At 40.2% G+C, this 20,040-nt stretch overlaps 1 protein-coding gene across 1 annotated transcript in view; it reads left to right on the top strand.

Moving 5' to 3' along the window:
- The window catches only part of ACSL3 (acyl-CoA synthetase long-chain family member 3), a 116,450-nt gene that overhangs the window by 51,241 nt on the left and 45,169 nt on the right, over positions 1–20,040 (top strand). Inside the window, exons 4-5 of the mRNA XM_019503655.1 lie at positions 1,009–1,186; positions 17,671–17,780. Coding sequence (XP_019359200.1) covers positions 1,009–1,186; positions 17,671–17,780 — 288 coding nt within the window. The remainder of the gene's footprint in view (positions 1–1,008; positions 1,187–17,670; positions 17,781–20,040) is intronic.

The following is a 20,040-nucleotide window of genomic DNA, read 5'->3' as shown; positions in this document are numbered from 1 at the left end:
GTTCTGTGCCCCACGCTGGCTGGGCAGCATCTGCCCCAGCCCCTGCCCTACTCCCTCCTTCACGGCGGGGGGCGTTGCTCTGGCTCTTCATGCCCCTTTCCTCCCCCTTCCCTTTTGCCACAACAGGCTTACCAGCTGGATGTTGCTGTATCGGAAATTGGATCGGTATTGTCTGATATGCCTCCTTAAAAATTGGCTATCGGTATCAGCTCCCAAAATCTGTTGGTGCACCCTTACCGATTTAATGTCAATTTTCCTTTTAGTGGAGATGATCTGATATGCAACTGATGTATCAGTACACCTCTACTTTCCACCTGTGTAGCAGGAACTCCATGGCCTGAGAAATAAAAGTAGCCTTAATGTCTTACGAAACTGAAATCAGTGCTGTTCTCTGGATTGGTAGTGGGGGGCCAGTTAGAGGTGCACTGATGCATCTGTCCAATATCGGATCAGTACCAATATAAAGAAAATTGGAAATCAGCCCAATGGTGCCAATAATTTGGCTCATAAATGTACATTCGTGCGCACAGCTGTAGCACAGCACTCAGGCAGCAAGGAGCACAGCCCAGCAGCATAGAGAGCTGCCTCCAGCTGGAAAGCCTGTTGTAGTAGAAGGGGAGCGGGGAGAGAAGGGGTGTGGGAGGAGGCGATCAACCCTTCTTCCCCCCCCACCCTGCAGTGAGGGAGGGGGCAGGGGCAAGCGCTGCCCAGCTGGGGTAGGGCAGGGTGCTAATTGGGGGGGGGCCTCGGCTCCTGCTGCTGCTTGCATCCTGGGAGGGCACGGGGCGGGGCGTGTGGGCTTTCCCATGCCTAAGTTGTTTAATGCAAGCATATTATCTATGAATATATATAGCAACTAAAGGGATATTATTTCACTGCTTTTTTTTTAGAGTTTTGAGAGCCTTCTTTTTTAAGCTTAAGCTATATTATTGTCTTCATTGAAACCCTGAGGCTTATTCTTTTAAAATTATACTCATTCTGTATATCTATATTAATAATCTTTATTAGGTTATCCTTGGAAAATACACTTGGCTCTCATATGATGACGTCTACATTAAAGCTGTTAATTTTGGAAATGGCTTAGGCATACTGGGGCAGCAACCAAAGTCAAACATTGCCATCTTCTGTGAGACTAGAGCGGAGTGGATGATTGCAGCTCAGGCCTGCTTTATGTTCAACTACAGACGTAAGTACTGTTCTTAAGTGAACATGTCATTTTAATAACTTTTGGTTTTTATAGCATGGTACAAAAATGCAAATATTCACAGAATGCTCTAAGTTTCTTTTAAATATATTTTATGACTGTATAGAATATATTATACTGAAAATGAAAAAAAGCTGTTGCACCAGTGTAAGTTGATTTTTACTCCTATTCTGTTACTTCACCTTAGGTGAATAAATCTGTGTCCTCCCTCTACATCCTGGATTATCCTGTATACAGTATCAGTCTGTGTCTCCTTTTGAGGCTAGTTTATACCCTGTTTATCTGTGAAAAAATGTGTTGATAAAAAGCCTTTTTTTGTCTTTAGATCTGAATATATATAGGCTTTGCCATCATTCTTCTGCAGTGAAATAAATAATGAAAAATCCATAAGAATAAATTGAGTTCAGTGTTTATCTGCACTTAACATGCTTTAGGTTTCTGGTTGGACGTTTGTAACTCTTGTCACTTTTGGAAGCTTGATTTTGATGTAGTGTTTGATTTTTACTATTTTGGATCAGAACTGTGAATCTGAGATTTACCTAATTTTCTTTCTACCTTCATTATATAACCTATATTGTCATATCTTGACCTGTCAAATTGAGCTTCCCGTATCAAATGGAATGAACCAAATTTAAGTAATTTGAACTTTAGTTTTCTATGCTGTTTGGCCAGCTCTCCTAAACCCTGTTTATCTGCCTTAATTTTGTCTCTAATTTTTCTTATTCTATTTGAATAATACAACTACTTCTATTTTAACAATGCTACTCCTTCATTTTAGACTGTCCCTTTATTTCCAATTTACTCATCCAGGATTGAGCCAATATGTCCAGTTTAGGCAGAGCAAGTTTCTCTTATTTTATTTTTATTCTTAATTATTTTTTTTCAAACACACTATATCATATGGTAAAAGCAGAATCTGAGAAGTCCTATTTGGGAACAAATGAGTGGTAAATAAGAAAAAAATGGTAAAAAGAAGTTCATTGTATTTGGATGACATTATGCTGCATTTGTTGAAGGTCTGTATTTGCACCAAAGCTCTAGACCAGAGTCCCTGGAACAGGCTGCAGCTGTTCCAGAATGAAAACTTTCAGAAGCTGGCATAAATCATTGTAGCTTCCTTGCTTACATCTTGTGTGTGGTTATGTAGGCATTATTGGTGCTTCATTTAACGGCTTGTTTTACTTTAAATCTTCAAGGAAGTCCATGTCAGTTAGTTTTATGATGCTCCTTTAATAATGATTGTTGGAATATTTATTTAGATATGTGGGTATACTTGGTAAGTAGGATAAATAGGTAGAGATCTTCTAGGGCAGTGATTCACAACTTCTATGAAGTAACGCTTAGTTTCTCACAGATCATTATATATATATATTTCATAGGATCTGGTAAAATATGTGGGCCAGTTAATGTAGCCTCATGGACAACAGTTTGAGAACCCAGTTTGTGGTGTGGAGTTATGGAACTAGATTGTTCTCAGTGGTGGCAGATGACAGAACAAAGAGTAATGGTTTCAAGTTGCAGCAGGGGAAGTTTAGGTTGGATATTAGGGAAAAACTTTCTCACTAGGAGGGTAGTAAAACACTGTGCAATAGGTTACCCAGAGAGGTAATGGAAACTCTATCCTTGGAGGTTTATAAAACCCAGCTAGACAAAAGTTTTGACTGGGATGATATAATTGGGGACGGTCCTGCTTTGAGCAGGGGGTTGGACTAGATGACCTTCTGAGGTCCCTTCCAACCCTCATTTTCTAGGATTCTGCCTACTGTTATGAGGAATTTGCAATGTGAGTCTAGCAACTACCTCCTTTTTCTGCCTTTTAACCACCTACCTCATTAATGCTCATACTCCTATACTGTTGTCTATTTTAATGCAACAATTTCTAGGAGATGCTCTTTTGGCTGAAGAACTAGTTTTCATTATGATGTATGGTCAATACTGAAACTCGTTCTTTAAGGGACCTCATCCATTATGCAATCTCTGTAATTCTGCTTGGGTATGATTTACTGGGCATAGATGAAATTCAAGCTTTACTGCATACATTTTTATGGATCCCTGCCATGAGAGACTTCTGGATAGTTCTTCTGAGGAAGAACCATTTTTTCTTCCCACTTGCGCTGTGTTTGTAGCAGATGCTACTAGCCTTGGCTTGTGATCATCCAAATCCAACTGTTCATTCAGTCAGAGACCAGGATCAGCATTGAAACAAAGTGATCAAGAGTCTTGCATGTCTTTCTGTCCACCAGGCAAATAAAACATTCTGGTAGATGAGTCCCAAATGCTGTGTCCATAATGAGTCATCTCTGAAAGTTGCTATGATCGAGTTAGGGTTTCAGAAGTTGGGGAGCACCTGAGTAGATTTATTTTTCCAATAAACTTGTCCGTTGGATGATTTCTGCTTCTGTTGATGTCACTGGAATAATGGGGCGTTTATGGCTTCTTTTTCATTTATTTGGGGAGTATAAAAGCAGGATAAAATGGGTATTTTTTCACTGTCACACTTAAGGTTGGGAGACTTGTTGCTTATGAAAACAAAACCTCCTTATTTTCTAACACCTTTTCCATATCTCTTGTCTTGGAAGTAGGGTCAGATCATGCATTTGGAAGATTGGCAAATGTTACCCTGGTAGAAAAACGATTGTATTTATTTGCATACCACATAGCACCTTTCCCCCAAAAATTTAGCCCTCCAAAATTGGGTATGTGTCTTATGTGGATAAGCTGACTTCTGCATTGGAATAAAAGCATGAAAATGCACTAATGACTGTCTTAGGCTTTGCTTCTTTCAGGCCTGGTATTCAACAGGGGTGGAATCTATTTTTCAGTGTCAGAGCTAGAGTTTTAGCCCTCTTGCAGCTGCTGCTGAATTGGCAGTAACTTTTGGCTGAGCAGCCAAAAAACTATGCCTTTGAAATAGAGAATTTTCAGCCTGGGCTACTAGTAAAGAAAGATTGTATGGTGCAGTGGACAGGATTACAGAGGCTGGTTTCCGTTCTTGATATGACTAACAACTTGCTCTCTTCCTCTGTTTCTGTGGGCTATGTTCCTTTTTTTTCTTTCTCATCTGCTTAGAATTTTAAGCTCTGGAGGCAAACAGTTGCTTCGATACAGATTACATTGGGTACTCAATTTTGGCTAAATTTGCTGATGACACTACCAAAAACCCATGTTCTGGCACTCGCACAGTCTGTTTTTTCATAGTACTTTTGCTTTCAGTGACTTCAGTGGAAATCTGAGTGTTAATTACTTCTGAAAATCAGAAAATCCCCCCTGCTGCTTTCCCACCTACCTGTCAGCTCCCAACTGCATGGCTGGACCGTGGGGTTCAGCAGGAGCTGGCCTGGCTCCAAGGATGGGGGCAATCCCTGTGGCCCTCCCCTGCCTCCTGCCCCCTTCCCCATACCTGAGTTTGCCACACTGGTGCAGCCATAAATAGCCCCACAGTCCCAGGCCAGAAACCCCTGCTAGGCAGGGGCTTCTGGGTTGGGAGGGGGAGGGGTGCGAGGGCCCTGCTGTTGCAGGAGCCTGCTGGGGCTTCCCTTTGGGTCCTACTGCCCCTACTTCCTATCATCTTTGACAGGAGTCAGGTGCAGATAGATATTTTCTAAAATTTTTAGGGGCCCCACAGGCCAGATAGAATTGCCTGGCAGGTGATATTTTGTCCACCCCTGAAGTAGGCAAATTCTTTGAGGCACAACACTTACATAGTTTGATACAAAACCTTCCCCCTTGTTCAGAAAATACCACTTGCATGTGCACATGGTTCTGGCTGTTGATAAAACTGATGATCCTTCACCTTTTGAACTGCAGGGGAAAAGCCCTTTTATCTGGCTCTTAATAGAGGGTTATTGATTTATAACATCAACCAGGAGAAAGATCCTCAGTGCTTAAGCGGTATGGGGTTTTTTGTTTTTTTTAAATATATTGGAATAATCTGATTCTATAATAAAGTTGTGTAAAAGTGACCTTTTTTAGCTCAGTGACTTGACTAAAGCATTTTTTGTTGTTGTTGAAATTGAGCTGAGCAAATTTTTTAGTTTTTTTCTCACTGAAATGAAAAATATTGTTCGTATTTGTTTTGCTTTTATGCATTTGAAAGTAAAAGGAATGAAAGGCTAGATTTACAAGTTGGGGGAGCAGGAAGTAATTGTATTTCACCTTTTATCCAATAGACCAGTAGTTAGGCAACCCACCCAGGATAGAGGATGCTTGAGTTCAAATCGGTCATCTTAGAAGAATTGTATCGCCTACCTCCCAGGAGAGGAACCCAACTACCAAATTGCAGGGTAGTTTGGGAAGGATTGCCTTTAATCTTTTCTGTTGTATCTATTTCACTTGAAGCAGGGGTTGTCAGTGTGCTGGGGAGAAAAGGAGGATGGACACTTCTGCAGAGCCTACCTCTGTGTGCAGGCTGTTAGCAACCTGGCTGTAGCTCGGGGCGGTCAATTATTTTGGCTGGAGGGCCACTTAATGACTTTTGGTGAGCTGTCAATGGCCGCAGGGATAGTCCTGCCCCCTGGTCCCCACCTTGGGACTGGAAGTCTCATCTCTATTGTCTCTGTATGGCTGGGATCACAGGGCACAGCAGGAGCCAGCCGGGCCCAGCCAGTCCTCCATTGTTCCCGGTTGCATGGCCAGTACTGCACACTGCAGCAGGAGCCAGCCAGGAACTGCAGGGCCCTGGCCGGGCTGGGCTGGCTCTTGCTGCGCCAGTGATCCTTCTTCCCGACCTCCCTCTGCCTGTTCTTATCTGAGTTACCAGTCCCAGACGGAAGGAGTGCAGGGGGAACAGTGCCAGGGTTGTCAGGCCAGAAGCCTCTAGGCAGAACCTTCTGGTTGGGGGCTGGGAGTGGGGCGGGGCCAGGCAGGCCTTGCTGCTGCTGCTGCTGCTGGGTCCTCCCGCTGACTCCTCCTGGGTCCTGCTGCCATTGCTGCCTTCTCATCTTTGATAGGGAGCCATGGGAAAATAATTAATTTTCTAAATTTTTCAGGTATCATATGGGCCAGATAGAATGGCCTGGTGGGCTGGATTCAGCCTGTGGGCTGGATTTTGCCTGCTCTTGCTATAGCTGAAGTCACTGCTCTCCCTCTATAGTACTGCTTTCTTGGCAAAGAATTCAAAATGCTACAGAAGGCCTCATTTGTGGTGGGCTGCATATAATGGTTCCACAGGTCACATCTGGCCCATGATCCAAAGGTTGCCAACCCCTGACTTGTTGATTTGTTTTTTTGGGAGGTAGGTGATACTGGTTTCTTCCTTAATTAGAGGAAGACTTGAACTTGGGTCTCCCACATCCTCAGTGTGTCTCCTAACAACATATTCAGCCAGTTCTATTCTAGGCATGTTTTTTGAATTCTTAGTTTTGCTTTTATTGAACTTCAGGATTTGTCAGGGATGGCTAGGTTGCAGAAACTTAAGTATGAAAAAAGCTTTAAGTTATTAGTTGCATAAGAGTAGGATTCTTTCTCTTTCTCTCTGTCTCTCTCAATATGCAGGTGTTATAGATTTTATTAACAAGCCTAGCAAGTAAATTGTTTAAAGGTGGCTCTTATGCTCCATCCAGTTCTTTCATGAACATACATCTATGTATTTCAGTACTTACAGCATATGAGTATGCACCAACTGCGTTAAGGTAGTTTTGGTACTTTTCATGGTTAATTCTGGTTAATTTGCTACTGCAAAGAGAATGCAAAGAACAGCAAATTATTAGGTAGTCACCAGTTATTTGGAGTTGATAATGGTGCAGGGAGTAGGGGTTGTAGACAATTGGAACAATAGAAAATTCTGCCAGTGATGGATAATTCCATAGGCAGATTAGCCAGAGTGTACTGTACTGTACTGTACTGTACTGTATATCTGAGAAATGACTTTATCACAGTTTTGTGTGGTTATTTTGTGGAGTTCTAGCCTTCTCTCTGTTATTACTGTTTTAAATTTTAATTGCTAAGCATGGTGCATAGTCTTGGGAAGCAGACCTTTAATTTTTAAATATTTTCCAGCTATCATCTTTAGTAAGGGCAGCTTTATTGCTCTCTGGTCTATGAAGAATGGAGATATATGTAGGCAGTTCTCAAATGAGAAGGTTCCTGATTGGCGTTCTCAAAATATATTGCCTGTGTAGATTCATTCTTTTTTCAACTTTTTTGGAATTCATTATATTTTGAATAAATAAGCTATGAAATAAGATGCAGAGGGTGATTATTTATTTTGGAAGTGAAAAGCTATTTTATTTTTATTAAAAAATAATATAGTGAATTAACATAAAAAATTAAGATGTCTGAATGAATGAATTAAACACATGGTATACGTGTATTTGTATGTGGGAAGTTTTTTTGACTGAATGTTAAAAATTCCCTCCTTGAGACGTGCTTCAGCTCACTGTTTGACATAGTAGTAAGTGTCTAAGCTGTATGTGATCTTGTGTGAACTTGGCTGACTTGTTTGCTGGCAGATGATGATATTATCTTGCAGTATTCACGTAGTCACTTAAAGCATGGTGAATTACTTATTTATTAAGAAATGCAAATTTTAAGTAGTATTATGGCTAATGATTCATTTTTGTGTCACTGCTAAATTGCTTGCGTGTGTGTGTATATGAATGTTATTGTTTTCTCAATTTGCAGATTAACTATTTCTGCAATATTTTACCATATGCATGGAATCTAAGTGTTGTGTCTTTTATGACATAACAGATACGTATTATATAATTACATGCACTAAGTTTAAACACTTCATGTCCATTGTCAGACAGCCTGTATATAGAAGCTTGCTGTTAGGCTTTTGTTTCTGCATCTTGTATTTCACTGTATTTTATCTGTTTTACAAATTGCACAAAAGTCAGATGACTTAGTAGTCAGAAAAATCCTATGTATTCCATTTTATACTCTCAAAATAAATAAAGATCTATACATTTTTTGAACTTAATTAAGTTGTTGGAGGGTGAATTGCCTCACTAGTTTAAAATGATGAAGTGGTTAGCACTTTAGTAACAACATTAGTAATACCATTAAAATGTAAGGGGTCACACATTACCTTTTTCCTTTTAATTCGTTTGTTATAACTCGGCATTCCATAGTTTGGTGTCCTGTGGTGTTTCAGCCAGGACAGATGCGACTGGTGCATCCAGAAGAAGGGTGTGTGTTTAAATGAAAAATACGTTTTATCTGTTTGACATGCAGTAGTGAATTAATGAGTCTACACTTTAAATTTTGAGTGAAATGATAGCCGTATTGGAATTAGTGTCAAAGCTGCTATCGGTTGCAGTGGGTGGAGGAGTCAGTGGGTGAACATAACACTAAGGGCTTTTTCCATTTGTCTGATTTTTCTCTTCTGATCAACATCATAAGCACATCCACAAATGGAAGCTGAATTTCTAAAACTTGTCCATAAGACTGTTTTTAAAAACAACAGACAAGGTTCTTTGGGTAAATCTGATATCTTTTATTAGATCAAATTAAGTAGTTGGAATTTTTTTTCTTAGCAAGCTTTTGGGTTTAAAAACCCTTCATCAGTCTGGGGGAAGCATCTGCAGTTGGTGTGTGGTCTTCCTGGATGGAAGGAATATTAAGAAGCCAGAGGCTGGCATGCACATAAGAAAGCCAGTCAGTGAAGATGTAAATTGAGGAGTCAGTGGGTGAGAGATGGGGGATGAGGGGAGTTATTTCCACAACCAAAATGAATCCACTTCCAACAACAGCTCATCCTCTGATAACATTGAGGAAAAGATCAACCCCTCCTCCCCCCAAAAAAACAAAAACATCAGATTGGACACCTCACAGTGGATGAAACCCTAACCTTGACTTCTATATTGACTGCTTCAGGGAAAGAATGAACAATGAAATGATCAACAACATGCGTCACCATAACAAACCTCTTCCTATCAGAGAGAAGCCATAGAATCTCTAAGATCTAACCACCAAATAGTAATAAAACCAGCAGATAAAAAGGGAGCCATAGTCTTCACAGTTAAGGATGACTATGTAAAAGAAGCCAACAGACCACTCTCTGAACCATCTACTACAAAGAACTACAGGAAGGAACCTACTCCTCTTTTTATCTTAATTCAAAAATACCATCAAATCATTTCCATCAGAACTCCAAGTAAACTACAGACCTTGATCCCCCCTACCTAACCCAGGGACTTTTTTATATGCTCCCTAAAATCCACAAACAAGGGAACCCTGGCAGACCGAGCATATCCAACCATGGAAACCTAACGGAGGAAATACCAGGTTTTGTCAGACCAATCCTAAAACCGCTTGTCAGCCAAAGAACAAGTTTTGGTCAAGACACTACTGACTTTCTACGAAAACTTAAAAACATAGACCACCTTCCCAGCAACAACCTCCTAGTGACCAGCTTATATACCAACATCCCACACCAGGAAGGCATCCAAGCTTGCCTTTGCATACCTACAAGAGTAAGATGAGAACTCGGAGTACAGACCCAAAGATATTACTGACCTTAAACACTTCATCCTTGCACACAATTTCACTTTTAATAACCAACACTACCTCCAGACCACGGGCACAGCTATGGGCACTAAAATGGCCCCACAGTATGCCAACCTTTTTATGAATCACCTGGAAGAAGAATTCCTCGAGGGCTGCACCATCAAACCCTTGCTATACTTAAGATATATCAATGGCATCATCATTTGGATTGACAAGTTGCAATCTGATTGAGTTCCATCAGAAATTCAACAATCACCATCCCTCCATCCAACTATCTCTTGAATACTCCAGCCCCACCATCTCCTTTTTAGACACGATCAGTATTCAGAATGGTAAAATACAGACCACTTTATACAAGAAACCCACAGACCAACATACATGTCTGCGGAGAACCAGCAATCGCCGTAAACACACCAAGAAAGCTGTGATATACAGCCAAGCCCTCAGATACCACTGAATTTGTACTGAGGAGAATACCTAGGATTGCCACCTTGCAAATCTTAAAAGGCTTTCACTCAACAAGGACACTCCTTCAGAGAGAAAGATCTCACTTTTGAAAGAGCCACCTGGATACCATGTGAAGAACTGCTGCAGTACAGAAGGAAAACCCCCACAATTTGCACGCTGCTGGTTATGACCTATCCCTCCCTTGAACCTATATGCAAAATCCTCAAACAGTTGCAACCCATACTAGAAGGAGACCCAATTTTTAAAGAGAGATTCCCAGAACCACCCATCCTAGCCTTCAGACAAGCACTGACCCTTGTTGACCTCATCACCAACAGCAAACTTCCTATGGCTCAAAAAATACTGAATGGATCCAGACAATGCTGTGACAAGAAATGCAAACCCTGCCAACATATCTCCACCACCCCCACAATTACAGTAAAATCTCTGTTATCCGGGATCCCTGGGATAAGAGGATTGTTGTTTATATAAAAATTCTGGTTATGTGAAACCCCCCGGCAGGGGTTTTTAGATGGTGCAGAGTGGGGGAGCGGTGGTGGCCGTACATGGGTGGTGGTGGCCACGTGTGAGCTGCTTTCCCCCACCCAGCCAGAAATTCCACTTAATGGGATTTCCTGTTAGTTAAATACCAAGTAGCAGAGATTTTGCTGTACTACACCCCACAACAGAACCATCAGCATTTCTGGATCTTACAGCTGCACCTCCAGAAATGTAATATATCTCATCCAATGCACCAAATGCCCTGATGAAAAATACATAGGGGAGACCAAACAACAGCTGTACACCAGAATGAACGCACCCCAAAAATGTATTAACAGTGAGAATGCTTATTTACCAATGAGGGCACACCTCTCACAGGAAAAGTATTCTCTCTCCAATCTCTGTTCTGATCCTCAAAGGGAATTTTATAAAACACTTTTTTTTTTTTTACAGATGAGCCTATGAACTTTACTTCATCAACCTCCTGGATATAAAAAATCATGGACTAAATTTAGACATTGGATTTATGACACAGTATAACCTGCCTGACATCCAACTCCCCAGGTACCCCTCCACTGTTTACCTGCTACATTCATCCCCCACCCCCCAGCCTGTGTCTCACCCACTGACTCCTCAATTTGCATCTTCACTGACGGGCTTTCTTGCATGCCTCTGTCTTCTTTACTATCCATTCCATCCAGTAAGAGCACACACCAACTGCAGATAATTCCTCAGCCTGATGAAGGGTTTTTAAACCCAAAAGCTTGCTAAGAAATTTTTTCCCCCAACTATTTAGTTGGTCTAATAAAAGATGTCAGATTTACCCAAAGAACCTTGTTTGCTATATGCCCTTAGACCGGGGGCGGGCAATCATTTTGGGTGCAGGGCTGTTTACTGAGTTTTGGCAAGCCATTGAGGGCCGCATGACCGGCAGCCAGGGGCAGATAAATATTAATTTTCTAAATTTTTTAGGGGTCCCGTGCGCTGAATGGAGTGGCCTGGCAGGCCACATTCGGTCCGTGGGCCGCATTTTACCCACCCCTGCCTTAAACCAACATGGTTACAACCTATACCCCTTTAAAAACAACAGATGTGCCTGAGAAAGTGTTAGGTACCTTAGGTGAGAAGTGAGGACTTTACAGATGAGAATTGGTGATAATAGCTGTGATAGCTCATTTTTCTTTTGCTCCATGATGTCAGTCTTGTATACTACATAAACCTCTCAGCACATAACTGATTTGGTGTTTTACTCATTTTCTTGTGTAGATGAATAATTAATTTTAAAAATTATTATCAAGAGATTATACTTTTCTTTCCAAGCATTGTGGAGTTTCAGTAACCTTGCTGGCTTGGGGAAACTTAATTTCTGGCAAGTTGTTTATATAACAAGGGTCACTGGACTAAGTGGAGAGAGCTCGTGGGAACGAGTAGAGGCACTCTTCTGTACTTTGCTCCCACCAAATTAAAGAAAACAATGTGCATGTGCATTTGCCCTGCAACAGCTCTGAACTATGATAAACTATTTTAACAAGGGGGGAAAAAAAGGTTAACTATTTACTTTTTGATTAAAGAAAATTGTCTGCTTTTGAATTTTTCTTAGCATGCAATTCTGAGTTAGTAGTTCCACAAATTACTTATCTTTATATGCTACAGCTTTTCCTGTGATATTAGGACCTAACTACTCTGAAATATAACTAGTGAATTTAAGGAATTAACTTGTAGTTTTGTTGTTGTTATAATGGCTATTATTATTAAAATTTTCAGCAGCTCTAAATCCAGATAAGAGCTAAAGAGCAATGTAAATAGATCTGCTTCTGATTAATGTAATACAGTTTTGGTGATTGAATGTGTCACTTTTAATAAGTGGTTATAACAAAGGTGAAGAAACCACTAGTGATCTTAATCTGTTCAACATGTGAGTTGCACTAAGCTCTCCTCACTCTTTAATTAGTATTCTGGTTTAGGAAAATATGAAGTTATTTTTGCTTCTAGAACTGCATTGTAGATTTTTGTTTGTCCCATTGGTTGGCTTGTTCTTTTCTCTTCAAATGCCCTTCCCCAAAATTTTAATTATCAAATTTGGTTTTGCGGTTATTTTAATATGAGGCATTTTTGAAGCATTCCTAAGAATGAGCTACTTTGTTAAAAATGTATATTTTAAAAAAGAGTGCATTTTCTTTCCCATAGCCTTTATTTTAGTAATATTTTAGTCTAAGACTAAAATAAGTGAAAATAATAAGTCAAGTAAAAATAAATTATTGTGGTGTTTAGATCTATGTTGTTGCACTGAATCTTAAATAAAAGGGAAAGTCTGATTGTATTACTCTGGTTTGTAAACAGAAAAATTAATCTGGTAATAATATGATGAGAAGTCTTAGCTTTGTTGATATCTATGAGAAATTTATCATTGACTTTAACACAGCCTGGGTTTCAACCAGAGTATGTTGTCTATATAGTTATGGGTGCAAGACAATAAACCAGTGGTTCTTAAACTGTGACGTTGGACTTCAGAAAGGAAATATATTTTTTTCTAAGTAAACCCAGAGAAAATGAAGAAAAGAAGAATCGAATTGGAAAAACATATGTTATTGTTTCAAATAAGACCTTAATAGGTGCTGATTTTCCCCCCACCCCCATCGGAGAGAAATTTATTTTACCATACATTAGTTAAAATTCTTTGTGCTAGAAATATGCATTATATCACTTACCAGTTTATCTGAAAGCCCCATTTGTTTGAACGTCCTGAATATACAGATGTCCAAAATATTTTGGATAAAATTAGATGCATCAGTTTTTCATAAAGCCTGCATAGAATCAGTTTAGCAAGGGTAGAATACAGTAGGTTGTCTGCTCATGTATGGTCCAAATTACCATATTTACTGAAATACAAAATGAGGGTTTACTTTCTAATTAGTGTAGGGGGGGGGAAAAACCCCTTGTCTTACACTGACATACAGATAAAACTCATTAAATACATTGTCTATCATTAAACTGCTGCCAAAAGCAACATGTACTTAGTGATAAAAACCAACCATGAAGGCGATTAAATGCAGGCAGCACACAGCATGACTATAGAGCACATTTTAATTTTTTAATTTTTTTACACATGGCCATATTGGGCAAACATGGTGATTAGGAACCTACAACAAGGATTGGTTAGTGCAGCCCAGCTGAATAAAACATTGCACGCAATTCTTCTCAGTGCTGAGACTTTTTCAATTGATGGTGAGCTGCTACCCTGAATACATTTTGACTTCCTCTTTGCTCCCACAGCTGAGCTGCACGTTTTCGCTTCCATTTTCCAATGATTCCTGTTTCTTCAGCCTTAAATGCCTGGCAAACATCACGAAATATTGCCCCAAACAATTAACCTGAGAATCCCTCTGTCTCCTTTTCTCTCAGCCTGTCACATGTTTAGTGTGGTTCTGCCCTCCATGAGGTGGAGCAGGATGAGGTTGCTCTGCATCTCGTATACATTTTTTGGATGCTCTCAGGAGTGTTGGTTGTAGTTGTGTTGGTCTGAGGACACAGGCAGACAAGGTTCTTTGGATAAGACTGATTTCTGTTATTAGACCAATTAAAATAGTTGGAAAAATTCTTCTTTGCAAGCTCTCGGGTACGAACACCCTTCTTTCAGGTCAATAGTCCTGGGATCCTCCAGACAAGAACACCTAGTTCCTGTCTTGGGTGTGAGTCTAGTTAGCACATGGATCCTTCATTGTAAGTATTTGGAGTATACACACAGACTGAGTAGTGCTGAATTGTGGGGTCACCATGGCTTGAGATGCTGTTGACTCTAGTTCTTTGGGCTGGGGTCCAACAATGTGGTAAATCATGAGCTTTATATCTTTGGACTAATATTATGCATAGTTTGTACCAAATATAAATAGGTACGAAAATGCTGCTTAAAAGTGTGTTTATCATAGAATCATAGAAAATGAGGGTTGGAAGGCACTTCAGGAGGTCATCTAATCCAACCGGCTGTTCAAAGCAGGACCCCACCCTCAACTATATCATCCCAGCCAAGGCTTTGTCTAGCTGGGTCTTAAAAACTTCCAAGAATGGAGATTCCATCACCTCTCTGGGTAACCTGTTCCAGAGCTTTATTACCCTCCTAGTGAGAAAGTTCTTCCGAATATATAACCTAAATTTCCCTTGTTGCAACGTGAGACCACCACTTCTTGTTCTGTTATCTGCCACCACTGAGAACAGTCTAGCTTCATCTTCTTTGGAACCAGTCTTCAAGTAGTTGAAAGCTGTTTATGGAGTACCTGTGCTAAAACTTGCAGCAATTTAAAAAAAAGGTAAGCCGCATCACTTCTGGATGAACTAAGCCTATGGACCCCTGTCATAATTTCCCTGTGCATCTGACAGTAAGGAGGAGGGGAAGGGGCTGCAGGGAGACAAAGTTTAGGGGGAGGGGAGGGGGACAGAAGACAAAGGGACTGTCTGACCCCCAGATTTATTTTCCCTGCTGTAGCAGTGGGAAGAGGACACATTCAAAGCAAACCTTTAATAATTCAGATTCGATACCTGGAAAATGATAACCAATTTATAAATTTTCCATATATGGAATCTAATTATTTGGCAGTTGCCTCATATTCAGGGTCCTCTTTATATTTGATTAATGGTGTATTACTCTTCCCTTATTTCTTCATCATGGTACCTCTAGCCTTCTTTTTGGAAGGATTAATATTTCTGTAATACGAAGTATTCTTGTTGGTCTTCTTGCGGTCTGCTGAGGTGTGGACTCAATACCTAAAAAGACCTAATGCCAAGGAAGAACAAGTATTTATTCATGAAGATTGATTGTGACAACATTGTGCAACAGTTTGGTGCCAGTATTAGTAAAGATTTCCACTTGATATCTGGTCAACTTAATGCATTCAACTAAGCACAGCAAAAGTGAACCTAATAATTGTTCTTATTTGTATCGTTAGGAAATTTGGGACAGATAGAATAACTGTTTTAATTATTAGAGTATGAAATGTCATAGCTAATGTAACTATAGTATGCAAACCAGTAACTTATACTTATTTCCTCATTCCTTAGCAGATAACTGCATTCATTCAAGATGAACCATTTATTTATTTGCATAACTTTTAGGAAAAAAACAATAATGTTTATGTACATTTTACTGTTTCAGTGGATGCTGTTTTTATTTGGATAACATGCTCCAAGATGAGAACATTTAAGTAGCATAATGTCGTATTTTCTCACATACACATGCACCTTGTTTTTGGGAAGGGAGAATAAAGAAATGTTTCCCCCTCACAAAGTCGAGACTGAATCCTGACTGCAGGGGGATCCTGTCTGCATGGATGCATCTGGACTGGCTAAAAGCTGCATTTTTAATCTTTCTGTAGCCACTGCTGACTTTGGTAGCAAGTTTTGGCTGCTGAGCCAAAAGCTATTGACGATTCAGCTACGGCTTTGAAAGGGTTAAAACTAACTGTGAGCTGTAGGTGCCCTGTGCCCCTTTCTCCCTGTCACTGTGAGAGAAGCAGAGCCTAGGAATCCATTAGTATCCCAGGGTAGCCATTACAGTGTCCCTGTGCTTCAGTTCTAGCGCAGAAATCGTCTTCCCTGTTTAAGATCTGCGCTAACTTTTCAGAGCTGCATGTGGTATGCAAGTAAATGTGGTACTTGAATTTGGTGAGGAAAGGAGACTTTACCTTCATAATTTATCTCTCTCCTTTTCTATCTGTTTAACAGTTATATATGCCTGAAAGCCAAAACATAATTTAATTGAATAGTTCAACAGTTGCATAATTTTGTTTGGTGGTCATCATAATGCCAGCATATGAATTTGCTAAAGCACTTGAAGTATTGCAGAAACTTCCATTTTTAATTATAACTGAAATGGATCTGGGGCAAATGCATCATATCATGAGAAGTTAAAGACCATGAATCATAGATAACTATTTCTAGGTTTTCAGAGATTTAGATATAGGTGGTGAACATGGCTAACAGCAATACAGTCTCTAAGTTTATCATTAAAAGTATTTTGTAAAATAGGGCATTTGAGATAAAGGCATAAGCACATTTAAATTTGGATCAGAGTAACTTTTTTAGTCTTCCAAAAAGCGAGTTTTAGTGGTACATCACTTCACAAGAAAGAGCTTTAATCAGTCTTGTCTACCTTAATTTGTGCTTGACTAGATAGAAATTTAGGATGTGCCATACTGAATCAGAAAACTTGTGCATCTATTGTGACATCTTAAATCTGTTAAGAAACTATTCATTGCCTCAGGAATGTAAAGTAACCCCAAAATGTTATGCAGCTATGGAACATTTTGCACTGAAGAATAAGGAATTTAGTACCTCGAGGGTGATCAGTCGCATGAGCATTCTAAAGTTACATGAAAAATGAGGATTTGGGGATACCAATTATTGGTTTGTATAAATGTGTATTACCTTATGAAGTAGGGTCAAAATCTACATTTGAAGATTTCCAGATACAACTGTTTGCTACAGAGAATCTTTTCTATTTGACAAGAACTTTAAAAGATGTTTATCAGCTTAATTTCAAGAAAATCTGAGTCTATTTTTAAATGATAATTTATCAGTAGTTTCTGATCAGTTATCAGTTCCAAAAGGCTGGCATATATGAATTTTGGGATGAAAACTCAAGCAACTGTTTTCCCCCTGGCATACAAGATGAATACTCAGTGCAGTGTAGCATATTTAACAAATTAATAACAGATGCCTGCATTTAGATTGCTTAAAGCCATAAGGATTAAGAAGTGGATTTAGAGAGTTATACAGGACTGTATGATTTTGGTACATTTTGTTTGTCTGATTAATAAACATTCGTGTAGGCAGTACTTGTTCTTGGTTCCCCCTGTAAGCAAATTACAAGTTGCATTCACTTCTTTTAAATGCCTGTAGAATGCTTTTTCATAAAACAGCACATCTTATTGGTTTTTACATTATCTAGCAAAACAGGTTCTCTTTCCTGATTTAGAATTGATTGATATGAAGCCTCTTTTCTTCTACTTTATTAGAAGTTCTGAAATAGCTTGAAAATATATAATAGATGTTAATTGGATTTAATTTTTCTCCAGTTGTTACACTGTATGCTACTCTGGGAGGTCCAGCAATAGTACATGGATTAAATGAAACTGAGGTGAACACCATCATTACTAGTAAAGATTTGATGCAAACAAAACTGAAGGTAAGCAATAAATCTGTCAAAGTTTGTGATCCAGTGGTGCTTGAGATTTAAAATCTGATGTATGTGTTATTGCCCAACAAATATATTAAGTTTCTTGCTGTTTACAATGCAAGAATTTTATGTCTACAGGTTTTTATGTCTCTCTCCACACTGTAAAAATAGTTAACTGAAAATCAGTGGGATTTAGGCTTAGTTGCTTGTGAAAATGATACTAAACTGGCCAAACCACTGAGGCCTTGTAATACTTAAGTGAAAAAATGCCTGAATACCTTAAAGCAGTGGTGCCCAGGATTTTGTCCCTGGGGGCCAGATGAATGGCGTGGAGCTGGTTTGCGGGCTCGATTGGACCCCATGCTCTGGTATGAAGCACTGTGCTGCCCCTGTGTGCCAGATAGGGCCCCAGGGCCCCATGTGCCCTTTACCTGGCTCCCCATGCAGGGATCAGGGCCCTGGGCGCTGCTGCTTGGCTCTGCCCAATCTAGTGCACAGGGCCACAGCCCCCAGGGCTCCCCACATACCTGTTGGGAGCCCCGCAGGCTGGATGACCCAGCGTCGAGGGCCCAAACTGGCCTGTGTGCTGGGGTTGGAGGACCCCTGCCTTGAAAAATTTGAACCATGATTCCTTTGTTTTCAGTGACCTGCAAGATTCAAAAATGAATGAATTAGGAAGAATAAAATAGTGTATGAAGTGCATATGCAAGAGTAAATATGGATTTTTTCAGTAGAGTGGATCTTAGAGTAATGCCCCTTTTATCTGAGTCAGTGTCACTTTCAGAAATTGTAAAAATGTTTAATCCAATTTCCAAGTAATGTGAAATGTAGTAGTCTCCTTTCTTATTACAATCAAGATACAACATGGTGCATAGAAGTTGCAAAAATAAGTTAAATTGAGGAGGGTGTTGCAACCATACTAAAAGTGGTCTAGATTATTTGTACGTATGTCTTCATTTTTACATAGATAACAATCTGAAATGATTTGTAATGGACTTGTGGATTTAGTTTCATATCATAAGCAACTTGGATACAGAATTGAATTTCCCTTTTATAAATTCTAAAATGGTATAGGTAATTGCTATCCATCTGTAACTACTTCCATAAAGATGACTGAATAAGAATAAAGCACTTTTTCATTCTTAAGGGCTATAAACAGACATTACAGTTGTTTATAGAATCATAGAAAGTTGGGGTTGGAAGGGACCTCAGGAGGTCATCTAGTCCAACCCCGTGCTCAAAGCAGGACCATCCCCCACTAGATCATCCCAGCCAAAGCTTTGTTTAGCTGGGTCTTAAAAACCTTCAAGGATGGAGATTCCACAACCGCTCTGGGTAACCTGTTTCAGTGTTTTACTACCCTCATCGTGAGAAAGTTCTTCCTAATATCTAACTTAAACTTCTCTTGCTGCAGCTTGAGACCATTGCTCCTTGTTCTGTTATCTGCCACCACTGAGAACAGTCTAGCTCCATCCTCTTTTTTGAACCCCACTTCAGGTAGTTGAAGGCTGCTGTTAAATCCCCTCTGTCATCTCTTCTCTAGACTAAATAAGCCCAGGTTCCTCAGTCTTTCCTCATAAGTCGTGTCCCCAAGCCCCTCACCATTTTTGTTGCCCTCTGGTGGACTCTCCAATTAGTCTGCATCCTTTCTGTAGTGAGAGGCCCAAAACCGAACACAATACTCCAGATGTGGCCTCACCAGTGCTGAATAGAGGAAGAATCATTCCCCTTGATCTGCTGGCCACATTCCTACCAATGCAGCCCAGTTTGCTGTTAGCTTTCTTGACAACAAGGGCATATTGTTGGCTCATATTCAGCTTATTGTCCAGTGTAGGCCCCAGGTCCTTTTCTGCAGAGCTGCTACCTAGCCACTGTTGGCTGCAAACAGTGGCAGAAGAAAGGCACTGATTGTGCTGCAGTGTGTCTTGCAATGAGGACTGGCTTGCCCACATTTCACCTTTCAAAATGGGTTTGAAGAATAAGGCCCCTGTGTGGTAAGCTGATGATCATGGCTGACAGTCAGATGGCTAGAACAGCCCCAGGTCTGGTTGGAGACTGAAACTGTTTGGGCAGGAGTGCCTGGCAGCTCTGGCTGGACTGCCACAGTAGGGGATTCCTGGGCTGGGAACTGAAGGGTTCTCCCCTGCTGGTGACTTTAAATCCTGCTAGAAACCTCTGATCCCCATGGCCTGGTAGTGTACCCAGAGCTGCCAGGCACAGGGTTTAAAATCCCCAGTGAGGGAAGTCCTTTAGCTCTGGCTCCCTTCTC

Source organism: Gavialis gangeticus, unplaced genomic scaffold (assembly GCF_001723915.1).
Source record: "Gavialis gangeticus isolate Ggan-Ray unplaced genomic scaffold, GavGan_comp1, whole genome shotgun sequence".
Classification (NCBI taxonomy): Eukaryota; Metazoa; Chordata; order Crocodylia; family Gavialidae; genus Gavialis; species Gavialis gangeticus.
This window is presented reverse-complemented; position numbering and strand designations above follow the sequence as displayed.